Here is a 15,929-nt window from a genome sequence, read left to right on the forward strand (position 1 = left end):
CAAAGAGTAATTTTCATCATTAATATGTGTAATAGATCATAAATAGATAATCATTAATTGAGTTTCCATAATTAGTCTTTACAAATTGCTAATTTACATATGAGCAGTTTTCTGAGTAACTGGTTAAATGTAATCTGATTACAAAAAAAATGATATACTTTAAATAGAGATGCCTTTAGAATACAGTTGCTTTTTTATATATTACATGCAATTACATGTTATTTACATAATGGCGGCTGTAAATTGCTCATAATTTATTGATTTTCCCTAATTAGTCTTTTACACCTTTAAAGATTTGCATAAGACCAGTGCTATATAGTAACTGATTACATGTAATCCAGATCACATGATCCGATACATTTGGAAAGTTATGCCAATTTTATAGTCTTTCTTTATTTTGGAATGTCATTCATTTCAAGTCAATAATTTAACACATTTGCATGTTCACAATTTCATGATGCAAGTTAACAGTCACATGGTCACACCTTTTTGTGTTTTAGTTTTTAGTTTATTTGAGAAAAGCCCAGTTTGGCAAACCCTGACACAATATAATTTTTAATGTAGTTCATGATGCCGATGACAAAAATGGAATACAATTTCTTTCACTTTGTATTTTGTTTATATCAAAAAGATGCAAGATTCCTATTAATAACATTGTGATTAATGAGTTAAGTCAAAAGTATCTATAAGTAATCCAATCCAAAAGTAGTCCAACTACATTACCTAAAACATGTATTGATTACGTTACTAATTACATTTTGAAACAATTGTCTAAATAATCTACCCATCACTGACGGACATGAAAAAAAAAAAAAAAAACAGATTAAAATCTGCAGTTCACATCAATTTCTGTCTGACTGTACTCTTTGAGGGAGCAGATGGACTTGACTAACTTCACTTCACAGCCAACAGAGTACAAAAAGAGATCCATTCATCAAGCGGCGGTTCGGCTTTTAGGAAAAGAGATACTGCGGACAGATCGATATTTATCCAGCCGAGCTGAAGGTGTTTCTGGGGATTAGCTGCCAAATCTGCGGTGCCTATCAGAGTGATAAATAAAGTTGTGTGTGTATATGCGTGTGTTTGTGTGTGTGTTTAAGCGTGTAGGTCTCTGTCAGATACACCTGCCCTCGGAGATAAAGGCAAGAAGACAAGCTAACCATGAGCTGGAGATGATAAAGAAAACATCACACTACGACCTGACTTCAGATGAGAAGTGAGCCGCTCAATAATACAGACGTGTGTCTAAACAGCGCAGGATATTCTCTCAGAGATAACAGCTTCAGGTCGTAATGTATTACTGTACATTCATGTGTTGGACAGATGTCTTTAAAACATTAAAAAGTTTACTGATTTGATATAAATACATTTGATCTAGTGTAGAGACAATGAAGCATTTAGAAATGTGTATTTAGACAATTCTAGCGAAAATTTAGATCTCATTCTCATTACTGTAAAACAGCCAAAACGCTTGTAATAATCATTAGCCTGATGATTCCCATGTTTTTTCCAGTAAATATATTTAAAATAATTTGAATGTATAGTATATTTTTATATTGTATTATTAAATCAGCTTAAAAAGCAGTGAAATATATATATATATATATATATATATATATACACACACACACACACACACACACACACACACACACACACACACACACACACACACACACACACACACACACACACATACACACAGGTATATAATTTATTTTGTAATAATCATGAGTCTTAAACAATGCGCCCAGTTTTCCCCCCATTATGTACTGTATTTATGTGTTTGTAATTAAGTAATCTTTAACATTATGTAATATAAAAAATATGTAATATTTATTTATTTATTTGTTTATTTTAAAAATAATTGAATTTTTTAAAGAAGCGAAAAAGGCTGTTCAAAAAATACTTACACTCAAAAAAATTACTTGTTGGATTTACTTTAAAAATCAGTGTAAAGTGGTCCCACGCAACTATATTCGGTCATCTTTAAAATAACAATTTATGGATATGTTTCTTACATAAACACATTGATTGACTTCAGAAGGCCTTTATTGACCACAGGAGCCGTGTGGAGCACCTTTATAAAGGATGGATGTACACCTAGGATGACATGGGGGTGAGTAAATCATGCGCTAGTTTAACATTTTGGCTAAACTATCCCTTTAAGATAAATATTCGTTGCATTCTATAATGACAATTGTCACTCAAATAACCCAAAGATCTAATTAATATGAATAAAGTCAGTGAAATAAATACTAATTCAAATAATAAATAATTATTGTTTTCCATTACATCATTGTAGCCTCTTTTATGAAGGAAAATGTGATTGCTCATTAACTGACCCCTTTCATGGTCCTAAATGGAGTACAAAACATAACTTTTAACACATTTGAGGCTAGAACTTCATATCCATAAAACTGCCATCAAGTCACACGACCCCTAATCACTCAAATTAGTACATGCTGATATGCTAATTACTAATTAATGCTAATGCAGTCAATTAAGTGTGCGTAAACAAATGATACATTTAAAAGGAGAACATAATTAATATTGGGACCATGAGTGGGTTTGATTTCGTCCACAAAACTTCACGTATAAATGGCTAAAAAGCCATATAGCATAATGCTTGTATATTTAATGTTATTAATGGCATTGCTTAAGTATTAATGGTTCTGTTCACTATTAATGAAAATTCTCCCTTTCTTTTGGCCCAAAACAGCATCTAATCACCGCCATGCTCAGATCCCAGCAGCCCGCCAGCGTAATTAACAAACTGTCAGCGGGACCGACCAGCTATGTTTCTCAAAGTCTCAGTGTTAGTTAGCTGTTAGCCAAAGCTTACTGATTCCACACAAGCACCCTAAGGCAGAAGAACACATTTGGAGTGGACTTGGAGCCGTCAGAGAAGATAATGTAGGTTATCAGCTGGCTGTAATTGAATGTGAAGGGTTTGTTATGTCACAGGATTACTGTGGGTTGGTTTGCATGCGGGTTGGCGTACTGTCAAGCCACTAGAAACTTCCAGCGTATGACACGTCGCACCACGGCCTCCGTCTCTCAGGAACATCAGTATGCAAACCGCCGGAGTGATCTGTCTCGCAGTCATTCACTGAGATACTCACAGGGGCGAAAGGATCTCTTTAATAGCTCCATGGCTTCTCTAGGATATGTATTTGAAACATCCATCCATTTTGGGATTAGACAGTTTTAACATATCATATCATTTCTTCTTCTCAAGAATAAGAATTTAATCAAAGACTCAAAACATGCTCAAAAACTCATGTAACTTTCAATATGTGTCAGAACTGGTTTGGGTTTCAGAATTAGATGCAAAATGTCTGTAGCACCACCTATAATAATTCAACGAAGCGTCCCTCCTGCCAAGTTTTACGCACGTGTATGAAATTCAGTACATACACATGTAATGGCCCAATACCTACAAAAAAAAAGTATCTTAGAGCAAAGCCCTAAACGCAACAGGAAGCTAGCCATTTTTTATTATGCAAGCAACATGCTAGAAACATGCTAAAATGTGCTAGCAACACTTTGCTAAGTTCTCTAACATGCCACTAATGCAATGAAACAGGAAGTTACTGTAACTCAGGCATGGAATGTCCAATCTGCCCCAAACGTAACATTAAACATGCTAGAAACAAACTGTAAATACCCCCAAAAAATGTATTTACAGACTCTGAAGCCATCCTAGGTGTCTATGACATTCTTCTTTCAGATGAATACAACTGGTTATATTAAAAATATCCTGGCTCTTCCGAGTTTTATAATGGCAGTGAATGGCTGTTTCTGTTTTGAAGTCAATAAAAGTGCATATATCCATCATTAAAATGCTCCACACGCCTCTGGAGGGTTAATAAAGGCCTTCTGAAGGGAAGTGGTGTGTTTGTGTGTTTAAAACTTTACACACTTTCATTTTTAACTACTGTCTGTGGCGCGTTCATGAGACTGGCGTTCCAGCGAATGACTGTGTAAGCTAAATGTGTGTACATTTTATATGCAATTCGTAACGTATGGCAGTTATTGACTATTTTAGGTTCATTTTTATTTCTCCTAGGGAATTTAAGGAAACATTTGAGTCACTTGAATGAAGCAATTAAGATCTCCATTAAGTCTCATTTATGAACCTGAGAACGCTTTTCAACAGCTCCTTCTCAAAGTTCATGTATAGTATAAAAAATCTAATCCATATGCTAATCCATATTTCTTCTAAGAAACCTGCAGGGTTCATTTACGTCACACAATACGCTCAATAGCAAAGTGTCATTTCCATTCGCACTACATGCAAATCACCAACTTTTCGAGAGCACTTACATTAACTTTTACATAACCTCTGAATATGTAGTGCCACTCTCCGCTGTACGCCTTCATTATGGCATTTCAAATACTGTATAATTAGTCAGAGTTATAATGAACAGGTCTTTCTGGTTTCCAGGAGAATTATAGTGGCCGTTTGGAGGGGGTCTGGCCAGGGGCGCCGTTTACATATGGCAGTCGCCATACCCTGGCATTCAGACAAGCAGAGGAAAACAGCTCATGACAGCAACCGTTAGGTCTTCTGCAGCTTTGAAATGCTCATTTAAACAGCCTGAGCCTAACGCCTTGTGTGGGTAACCAGGCACCATGTGACAAGGTCGAATTCCTAAATCTTACTCCATTTTAGCATGATTGAAAATACACTTGAAACACTTTTTTAAAATCATAGAATACACTTGTTTTCTCACCTCGAGTTTAAAGTTTGAACATAGTAGTTTGTTTAATTGAAGTAGGCCTATCCATTATTGCTTTTGGTATGGTAATGTAAAAGGTCACAAAAATGTATTACATTAAATAAAGCACATAATCTGCACTTGTCATACTTTTTATGTTATTCCACTCACAACAGCACAGAAATAAAAACTGTTTGTAAAAATAGAATCATTGTGAATCGCAGCAAGGCTGGTTAGTACAAAAAAACCTCTGATTAACATGACATTAGACCACTTTTCTACTGCGGTTAGGACACAGTGAAGGCTTATAGGGCTGTTTCAGTATCTGCATAGATTTTTTTTTTTGTATTATTGTTAAAGGTCCCGTTCTTCGCGATTCCATCTTTCAAACTTTAGTTAGTTTGAAATGTTGCTGTTAGAGCATAAATAATACCTGTACAATTATAAAGCTCAAAGTTCAATGCCAAGCGAGATATTTTATTTAACAGACGTTCCCTTTCAAAGCCTACAGCGAACGGCCGGTTTGGACTACACCGCTGCACTTCCTGCTGTAATGACGTCACTAGAACCGTTTGTTGACTAACCCTTCGCCCAAAAGAACTCGCAAAATAGGGGGCGTGGTCTTGTTGCTCTCCTGCGTGGAGAAGAGCGAGCATTCAGCGCTTGCATCTCCCCGTTATGGTAAGAGGCGGGACCTTTCTGGGCAAAGTGCGCTAAGCTGCTGTCCAATCACAACACGGGAAGCGCTGGCCCAATCAGAACTCGTTACGTGTTTCTGAAGGAGGGACTTCATAGAACAAGGAAATCATCAGGCCGTTTTTAGGACAGAGAAAACAGTGCTGTACAGATAAGTCAATTGTGTGAAAAATACTGTGTTTTTTTACACACGAAACATGAACTCATGTTATATTGCACACTGTAAACATAATCAAAGCTTCAAAAACATGCGAAGAACGGGACCTTTAAGTTATTTTTTGTGGATGTTTGTCCACATTTTGTTTAGATATAATGGACTCAAGCTTGCCCTAGGTTTTTTGTGAAATGCCACCACTGAATGCTAAACAGACCTAATTCAAAAGATTATAGTTATTTGCATTAGGTTACAGTAATTGCAAAAGTCGATTACAAGTTAGTCAGAGCATATATTTCCACAAACAAGTCAAGTTCGCCCAAATAATAACCGTTGCATAACCAGGTAGCTTTTGACAACAAATGATCAAAGGAACAAATTAAAAGGATTATAGAAATCATTTTGACTGTTGACTGCCACTGCAAAAAACCACACCTTTAGCTTTTACAACACTTTTGACTTCAAATAGCTATATCTACTTCTTTTCAGCAACCACTTTGTGAACAAATCATTTAAACCGATGTTCATAACTGGTTCAAAAGACCTGAATCAATTTCCTATATTTCTGATTCTGACAAAAAAAAACTATTTAACTTCAAAACTTCATATGCAGCTTCCAATCACTCAGACTTTATACTTATTTTCATGGTTCCCTTGACTGTTAAAAACTTGAGTTATTGATGCGTAACAAAGTAGATTAGCAAGCGATGGGCAAAAAAATAAAAAATAAAGCAACTTATTAGGACTTATTAGGGCAGATCTGTCTGTTTTTTTTTTTTTTTTACATTTGATGTTAGTGAATCTCTTAACACAATAACTATTGTGAACAAATAATTTCTAATTGATTCAAAAGATCTGACTCAGCAGAATTTGTTCACAAGCTGCTACTTCAAATTCATTAGTAGTAACCCTAAACCTTTTTAATCTTTACTGCAATAAGATTAATAAAGTTTTTTTTTTTTTTTACTTCAAAGATGTGTTGCTTTATTCTCTTTTTTTGCAAACAAAGTGTTAATAAACATCAATCTCAATGTTTGCACACTGAAAGTACAATTGGTTTGCATTGCATCTCATTATTAAGGACCGTAACTGAATTAAAAAGCTTGGTCGATAATGTTGGGATACAAATCAAACTAAAAACATTGTTCCACACTTACCATCAAACTTTTTATGTCTGGATGTAAATACTGTCCGTATGGTGCGACTGCTCTCATCCACTAATGTCTCGAAATCCAGTTTGCTCTGCTGGCCGAGTCTGTCCTCCATGTCTGAAGTGCAGCAGGTGTAGCCCTGGGAACAAACCCGCAGATGTTCACCTGTGGGACGGGAGAAGGACATATTTCACACAGCCGCACTGGGAGACACGGAGCTCATCACACCAAATCAAACACGCTTCATTAAGCCAGAGCTCCAATGTGTGATTTCCCAAACCGCGCCGAAGACGTGAAGGTGCACCAACTGAAATTAATGGTGCATGTCGCCTCTGGATGTGACATCTTTAATTACGTCAAAGCGGCAGATGGATGTTTGAGAGCCGTTCTCAAACTTCCTCCAGGCACGTGTTTTACTCAGGTGAGCTTTTTAATGACTGTGAACAAGTAGAAACTTGTCAGGGTGTCAGGGTGAAAATGCATTTCCCATCTATTTTTGAAATGTCATGCTTGACAGGCTGCATTACATTACAATATGTTCAATGTGATATACGTAGCTTTCCTGCTGAGTCTAAACCAGGTTTAAGTAGCATAAGAAGAATAGTTTATTTCCATAATGTGAGGCATCAAAGTGAAACTTTTTTTTTTGTTTCAATAAAAATTAAAATAAAATGAAAGCTAGCCTGAAAAAAAACTTAAAAATAGAAAAAAGTTCAAACATCCTCAGTTAAAAGAAATAGAAGAGACTCAATCATAAAGACTTGATTCTTATTACTGGATGAATCAGCATTTTTACACAAATCTCTTAAATGAATGATTCAATGACTCACTCATCAAGACTTTACTTGATTAATTATTGGATGAATCAGTGTTTTTGAATGAATCTTTTGAATGAATGATTCAATGGCTCACTCATAAAGACTTCACGTTTCATTACTGGAGGATTCAGCGTTTTTTACACACATCTCTTGAATTAATGATTCAGTGACTCACTCAAAGACTTGTGTCATTTCTGGATGAATCAGTACTTTTGAACAAATCTCTTGAATGAATGATTCAATGAATCACTCATAAAAACTTCACTTGTTTCATTACTGGACGAATTGGTGCTTTTCAACAAATCTCTTGAATGAATGATTCAATTACTCATTCATAAAGGTGTGTTTGACATAGACTGCGGACAGATGTAACCAATCGGCGAGAGTAGCCATGTACAGGCGGGGAGGAGCTGCAAACAGAGATGTGAAGTTGGACACTTTCTGCTTTTCATAGTGACACTCACATATTTGCATACTTTATCACAGCTGAAATGCAATATTTGTCAAATACACAGATGTTTCAAAAGACACTTTCATTCAATATGTAATGTACTGTTTAGTACAGTGTCTGTTTGTATAAAAGATATAGTTCAACATAAAAGCCCACACTATCAATGAAGTTTTATTTTGATAAACATCAAAAATATTGCGACCAGCCTAATAATCTAGACGCACCCTAGCGTCAGCAAATCTAATCTGCCCGTGAGTGACCTACCTGAAAAACATGAAAAGCATTGTTCATTTTATCAGTATTTATTTGTGCTGCTGCTTGTATTTAAGTTATGTGTTCTTATTTTCTATATTTGTATTAGTCCTATTCTCTGCATAGCAAATACCAAACCGTACTGAAACCATGAACCTAAAACGTTATACAAACCAAGCCGTGAGCAATCTGTACCGTTACACCCCTAGCGTAATGTATGCGAGGGGGTGCCACCAAATGTTAAACATTTTCGAAGGGTGCCATGACTGAAAAAAGGTTGGGAAACACTGATGTAAACAACGTCAGTGATAGTTTTTTATTTGGCCTCTAGAAGCCGCTCTCGCGCTATATAATGCCAGGAAGACCCTTCTCGGAGGTGTCGTAGGCTACTCTGAAATGACAGTGCATCCTTCTCAGCCACTCCCGCAATGGACGCAAACTGGAAAACAGATAACCAAATGTTCCACCAATCAGCTATCGGTGCTGATTAATTGGGCACAACCGAAGAATCGGTCGAGCTCTTTAAAAAAAAACCTGATTTGTGAGCATTAGTGGAACAGAAGGTTTTAGAATAAACTCAAAATGCACGTGATCACCATCATGTGGTGAATCCGGCAAATTCTGGAACAGCTGTCATCATCATGCAGCGGCTTTTGAGAAGTTGCACAAGCTGGCTACTCTCGAATTGCTCTCACAGTACTTTGTTGACATACGTCACAGTCATATGGCATCGGCGCTGCCTCAAGTCAGATAACATTTCTAACCGGCATGCACTGCTTCAAGTCAGCCAACAATCGGTCTGCACATCGCTGTATCAAGTCAAACAACCCTAAAGACTTGTTACATTTGTGTATGAATCAGCGTCTTTGAACAAATATCTTGAATTAATGATTCACTGATAAAACAGGTTTCATTTCTGGATGAATCAGCATTTTTGACAAATCTCTTGAATGAATGATTCATTGATTCACTCATAAAAAAAATTCACTTTTTACATTATTGGATGAATCAGTGCTTTTCAATAAATCTCTTGAATGAATGATTCAGTGACTCACTCATAAAGACGTGTTTCATTTGTGTATGAATCAGTGTCTTTGAACAAATCTCTTGAATGAATGATTCACTGATAAAAACAGGTTTCATTTCTGGATGAATCAGCATTTTCGACAAATCTCTTGAATGAATGATTCAATGACTCACTTAAGACTTCACTTGTTTCATTAAATCAGATAAATCAGTGCTAATCAGGCAAATCGTTTGTCATTTAAAATGCGGTGGGCTTTTGAATCGAGAGGACGATTTTAAAGATTAATCTTCCAGCTCTAGTCTACTCAGTATTCCTAGCGGAGTTCTCAACATCACCAAATTCTTTTCTACAACCCAACTGCAAACTAATTACATTTTTACAGTTTAAATGGCATCCCTCCAGTCAGTTTGCATTTTGCACCCGTCCATGCACCATCTGCCCACCTCAGCATTCAACTGCCTTGCCCATCTAAACTTCATGAGTAAAAATCTCCCCAACACCTGCTGGAATAAACATGCAGTCAGCCAGACCAGCACCGCATTGCCTCCAAGCCAAAGCCAAAGCCAAAGCACGTCTGGCACGTGTGGATCCAGGGACAATATGATGTATGGAAGAAATGCCAAACTAGGGGCTAATGATACATTTAAAATCAATTCAAATTTCGGGGAATCATAAGTTGCATGCAGTGAGGAAAAGCGATAAAAAAGAGTGTGTTGGTAATGACATGGCTCCATCCTGGGAGAAAGAAAAAAATCTCATTCTCATAACAGAATAGCCAGCTGATTTGAAAACTAATATTAGACCATTGCATACCAAGCAAGGCGGATACTAACGCTTATTTTCAAGTGTATATTGACTTCAGCACTGAGAATATTTTGAGGACTGTGTGCAATTTAATTTCTGATTGTGTCTAGCGTGCATCTCCTCGGTTTAATGTAACGAGCGAGAAATTGTGCAATTTATGAACAGGGCTGTATCTGAACTCGTCTTTAGTGGGAATAATGGGAAACAGACATTATAAGCCTCAATATGCTTTGTTGTAACTATTTCACATTAACGTTCAATCACATTTAAATTTCGTCGAACATTAAGCACACTTTTAATAATTGGCTGGTTAAGGGTATTTTAAAATATTAGGCTACTTAAAACTTAAAGTAAAATCAATAAAAAAGCATTACATGGGAGCTTCTGCTCAGCAAGGCTGCATTTGTTTGATAAAAAAAATTATAGTACAACTAATTAAAATGCTCATTATTAATTTAATAACTGTACTCTTATGACAACTATTGACGTTTGCATCTACCCTCAAATGGCAACCCAGCGCTGGATAAATATTGGACAGAATGCATCCTGGGTTAAACTAACTCATGCAGCAGGTTGGGTTGCACAATTTAACCCAATGTCAGCTCATTTTGACTAAAAGGTGGATTAATTTTACCTCAGGAACGGTTATTATTAACTTTCCTGTATCAGATATCAGTTACAGCTCTGGAATAAATTAAAAGACCACTTAACATAATGTTAAGTTAATGTCAATTTAACAACATAAAACATTTAGGTAGTGGCAGGAGCAGCAGGCATCTGTGGGAAGAAAACTGGTATCAGTGCATTATGAAAAGGCTGTTCTGGATCAACAGATGACAATATATTGTGTTTGCTAAGTAATAAAAAAAACTAAACAAAAACATGCTTTCTGTCTCCTCTGTCGGACATTACAGTCTCACCTTCTGTCAAGCGGTTTGTGAGGAGGTGCATCATTTCTGCCAGTGAAACTTAAAGGGATAGTTCACCCTTTATTTGTTCACCCTTTATCAAAATTATGTCATCATTTACTTATCCTTAAGTTGTTCCAAACCTGTATGAGTTTCTTTGTTTTGCTGAACATAAAATATGATATTATGAAGAATGTTTGTAACAAAGCAGAGAGAGCAACCTTTTTTCCCCTACTATGGTATTCAATGGTGCCTTATCACAACATTGTGGAAAAAAAAAAAAAAAAAAAAATGACCCAATACGTAGAACCTTAAAGGGTAAAAAAATAACCGCCCGCTCCACGCGGGACTCGAAATTGGGTCCTCCGGCATGAGAGTCGGATAATATAACAAGGAGGCTAAAGGCTGCTAACTCAAGCGTCAGTCGCTAGTGTGTCTCTTGAGGTCAGAGGAGTGAGGTTTACTCGCACAGCAACTAATAGCTGCCCTCTGTTACCAACCCACCCTATTTCTCCTGAGCTAAGAAGAAATGAAATCTGAAAACTGAAATATTCCTGCGGGTCAGCAAAATTTTCAAGCACGATAAACATTTCTCAGCTCATGAGACGCTATGTTGTGGATTCTGTTGATCGCCCGCCTTACCGCGTGCCAACAGCTGGTTCGTGTCAGATGAGCCCGTCACAGATAACGACAGACGCAGCCCCCACATTTCATCTTAGAAAGATGGAAGTAATTCATGAGGGCAAGATAACTGGAGAAAAGCCTGTCATCTCTCAGCACACGTTACACTGGCTTCAACCCAAAGTGTTTTTAAACACGCTGAGGTGAGGTCAGGATAAACATGGGGTTTTCACAAATCGTTCCAAGACGTTAAGTTATTCATTTTCTCTCATTTCCTTTGGTCTATCTCGGCACAGATGTGGCGGATCGTTATGGATCGTTATCTCTGAAACCTCGAGCACGCAGCGTGATTGAAGCGCAGCATTGTAATTAGCTGGAAATGCTGACTATGAGAAGCTGGAGCGAGTGCTGCTGCTGTTCAAATGCCAGTGAGAGATGAGAGCGAGACAAAGTCCATTTGCACAGACACAAAACAAGATCACTCCTGCCACTCCAGCCTGTGAAGTCTAACAAACTACGCTTGAGCCAGAAATATCAATCATTTGTGCAAAGGAATGACCAAGCATATTATATGCTTAAACAAGTGCATACACAATAGTCATATATACCTGTGAGAAACTGACTGGCCAATATAAAATAATAAAATAAATAAATGTTGCTAACTACCGTTCGGCAAGAAAAAAATAAAATAATAATAATAATAAAAAATAATAATAATAATAATAATAATAATTTAAACTCTTCTGCTCACCAAGGGCTTTGGTAAACATTTGAAAAACAGTAATATTGTGAAAAATTGTTACAATTTAAAAGAACAGTTTTCTTTTTGAATATATTTTAAAATGTAACTTATTCCTGTGATGCAATGTTGAATTATCAGCATCATTACGCCAGTTCATAATCACTCAGAAATCATTCGCAAGTTTATGATTAATGTTGGAAACAGCTGTGCCGCTTCATATTTTGTGGAAAACGTGATGCATTTTTTTCCAGGATTTTTTGATGAATAGAAAGTTCAAAAGAACAGCATTTATTTGAGAAAAAAGTCAAGTCTTTACTGGATATCGTATTTTATTTGAGCATTTTATATTTACATTTATGCATTTGCCAGATGCATATCCAAAGGTAAAAATAATAATAAAATATTTTACATTCAAGAAGTAAAATGGTCTGCAAATGCAAGTATTAACGTTTTTAAACTGCTATATATATAATAAAAAAAATACTAATGAAATATTATTTATGCATACCATTTAGCTTCACATGTAATGCAGTTTTGTATCTTATTTTATGTAAAATGTAAAAGTCAAATCCAAGGCATGTCAAGCCTCGAGGATCATATCACACTTTCTGGGTTTCTGCTAATCATCATCAGATTTGGACTGCAATGCAATACATATACAGCAAAGTAACACCAATCTGATTAAATATGCACTTAAAATATGGTGATTATACAAGAGGGATTACATGCATTTATTAAATAAGGCTTTTGCTGACGCACACACAGCCCCATCTGTGCTGTCAACAAAAAATAAATAAACAAAATGTTGCCAAAAAAGAAGTGAATGAAACGGTTTACTGAAACACAAAATGCCTTCAGTGACTGGAGATTTAGAAATAATCTTCAGTAATGAAAGCAAAAAAAAAACATCAGGATATACAGTGCAAATGATGCTCACTGACACTGAACGCTCTCAACATCAAAAGATTCAACATCCAGCCCGGCGAGGAGTTTGACAGGTTAACTGCTGCGGTAAAGTTCTGTCATGTTAGCTAATGAAGAGAATCTGCTGCATGTTTCTCCTTCCCACCTCAAGCTCAATCAAAGTAGCTTACTAACCTACTAGGAAGCTAAAAAGAGTTTGAACACATCTACAAACATTGGCTGGAACCTGAGATACTGGTTGAAATATCAGGGTCTACACAGAACTCAATCTTTTATATATTAGAACACAAACATATGAGACGACCTCTGTTACAAATGTATGCATGCTGCTTTGGACATGCACAAATGTATATTCGTGATTATGCTATTATTGCCTATATGTGTCTCTCCAGCGGGAGTTGAGTGTCAGTATTTCTGAACTCCCTGAAACGCCTCCACTGTAGTCTTGAGTTTTCTTCCGGGAACCAACATGCCACAGTATTCCTCATTTAAATAATTAATATGCTTAATAAAGGGGCAGATCCTTTTGAGTTAGTTGGTAGTGTGTTGAAACTGAGTGTTTCAAAACGGTGTGGAATGTTTTGCTAAGGTTTCCGGGTTGATCGACATGTTGGTGTGCAACAGGGTTTGAGATTTTTCTCTTGTTTGGTGGGTGTGTCAAAAATGTCAATCAGCCCAATCAGCAGCAACATGTAGACCATGCAGTAGGGTGGATTCAGAGTGATTGGGACACTCAACACAAAATTAATACTTTGTAAAAGGGCATAATATGGCCTCTTTAAAGTTTGACGTATAAAACAGGACTAGGGCCTAGGACTAGTTCGCAAAAATATATGTGAAATATATTTTTCGAAATATCCAAAATACCAGAAAATTTCATCAGGGTGATGATTGATTCCAACAATATAAGACAATTGAGTCGGTGACAAATGGTTTATGATCCATTACACACTTTTAATCATTGTAGCGCCACCAACTTTGTGGCAAGAATTGGTGAAATTGTAGCTGGTGTGAGTACAACCAGAGGTGGGTAGAGTAGCCAAAATCTGTACTCAAGTAAAAGTAAAAGTACTTACAGAAATATTTACTCAAGTAAAAGAAAAAATCGTAATAGTTACTTGAGTAAGAGTAAAAAAGTATTCGATGAAAAACTACTCAAGTACTTAGTTACTAGTTACTTTCGATCTGATTGATAAGAAGCGAAAACCTTGAATTTCAGACTATATATATATGTGTGTGTGTGTGTGTGTGTGTGTGTGTGTGTGTGTGTGTGTGTGTGTGTGTGTGTGTGTGTTTAATGGTTAAACAGTGTAAATTAATGGTGTGCTTGGCTAACCAGAGCTCTTTTTAAAACATACTTTGTTCTTATGTTTTTATAAGTATATGCATTCTTTAGGTAGGAATAAAATACAATCCCATTTTTATTTGTATGTATACACTTCAGACTGTTGTCTGTCTGGATTTGTGTATAAATGCAAGACATCGAATTAGGCTATCTATTTGTTTTGTTTTTAGCCTGGTCTCACAGGAAAAACGTAGCTGTGGCAACGGTTTTGCAAACCACAAAATATGTACCAATACGTACATATCGCGACAGTTTCAAAGTGAAATGTCCACTGGGTGGCGCTAAAAGCTTTTTTTTCCGATCTTCCTCTGCTTTGGCCATCATCTGACTAAACGCGCACTAATTATATGCGGGTGATGCGTACACCTCTCGCGAAGCAGCCTCTCCAACGTATCGCGAGACTTGCGAACATATTAACTTGTTTTAAAATATAAAATTAATTACCATTGACAGTAGCGGAGGAACGCCACTTTGTAACAAAGTAAAAGTACAGTTTTTTCACAAGAAATGTACTTGAGTAAAAGTAAAAGTACTCATTTTTAAATATACTCTAAAAGTACAAGTTACCCAAAAAAATGTACTGGAGTAAATGTAACGAAGTAAATGTAATTCGTTACTACCCACCTCTGAGTACAAGCATCACTCAAAGTTTTAAGTCTACACTTCAAACGGTTTGGTCTGACCGGTCACTTTTATATGAGAATGCCAATCCTTGGAAATTTTAACATTTACAATAGTGTTCTAGTGATACATGCTTAAATCTGTAAATAAAAGCGTACACTATTTTTATCGGCCCTGGAAGGAGTGAACGAGTCATTTGAGTCCAGAACACAGAGCATTTTTTACTTCGAACTTTTTAACCACCCACAACATGCTAAAGTAGCAATGAGCCTGAGATTTGCAAGCACAAAATCCATTTGTACTACTTTGTTTTACTAATTACATTTTTGAAAGGTGATCAATAATCCAAAACCAAAACTCATATTAAAAGAAACTCTTCACACCCCGAGGATAGCTTAAAAAACAAAAAAACAAAGACATGATCATATTCAAACAGCCTCCTTATTTGTTTTCTCATTATTTTCTATTCCTCAGGAGTCGACTGTTTTGATGCTTACTCTCTATTGCATCATTATAGAAATGATAGAGTTAATAGACATTTCAACAGCACCGCTTGCTTCATAAAACGATTCCAAGTTTCTTCATCCATGGGGCATCGTTGTGAATTTGCATCTCTTTGATGGGCCAATATCTCCCTGGACCAACCATGCTGGAGGTAAATACTGAAAGTTTGAGTTCTTCTTTATAAAAG

The 15,929-nt window shown here is 36.4% G+C and overlaps 1 protein-coding gene across 2 annotated transcripts in view; it reads right to left on the reverse strand.

Moving 5' to 3' along the window:
* Positions 1-15,929, reverse strand: part of gpc6a (glypican 6a) — a 248,045-nt gene that overhangs the window by 175,899 nt on the left and 56,217 nt on the right. For both annotated transcript variants that reach the window (XM_067442225.1, XM_067442226.1), the window contains exon 2: positions 6,732-6,890. In XM_067442225.1, the coding sequence (XP_067298326.1) occupies positions 6,732-6,890 (159 nt within the window). The remainder of the gene's footprint in view (positions 1-6,731; positions 6,891-15,929) is intronic.

Source organism: Pseudorasbora parva, chromosome 4 (genome assembly GCF_024679245.1).
Source record: "Pseudorasbora parva isolate DD20220531a chromosome 4, ASM2467924v1, whole genome shotgun sequence".
Lineage (NCBI taxonomy): Eukaryota > Metazoa > Chordata > Actinopteri > Cypriniformes > Gobionidae > Pseudorasbora > Pseudorasbora parva.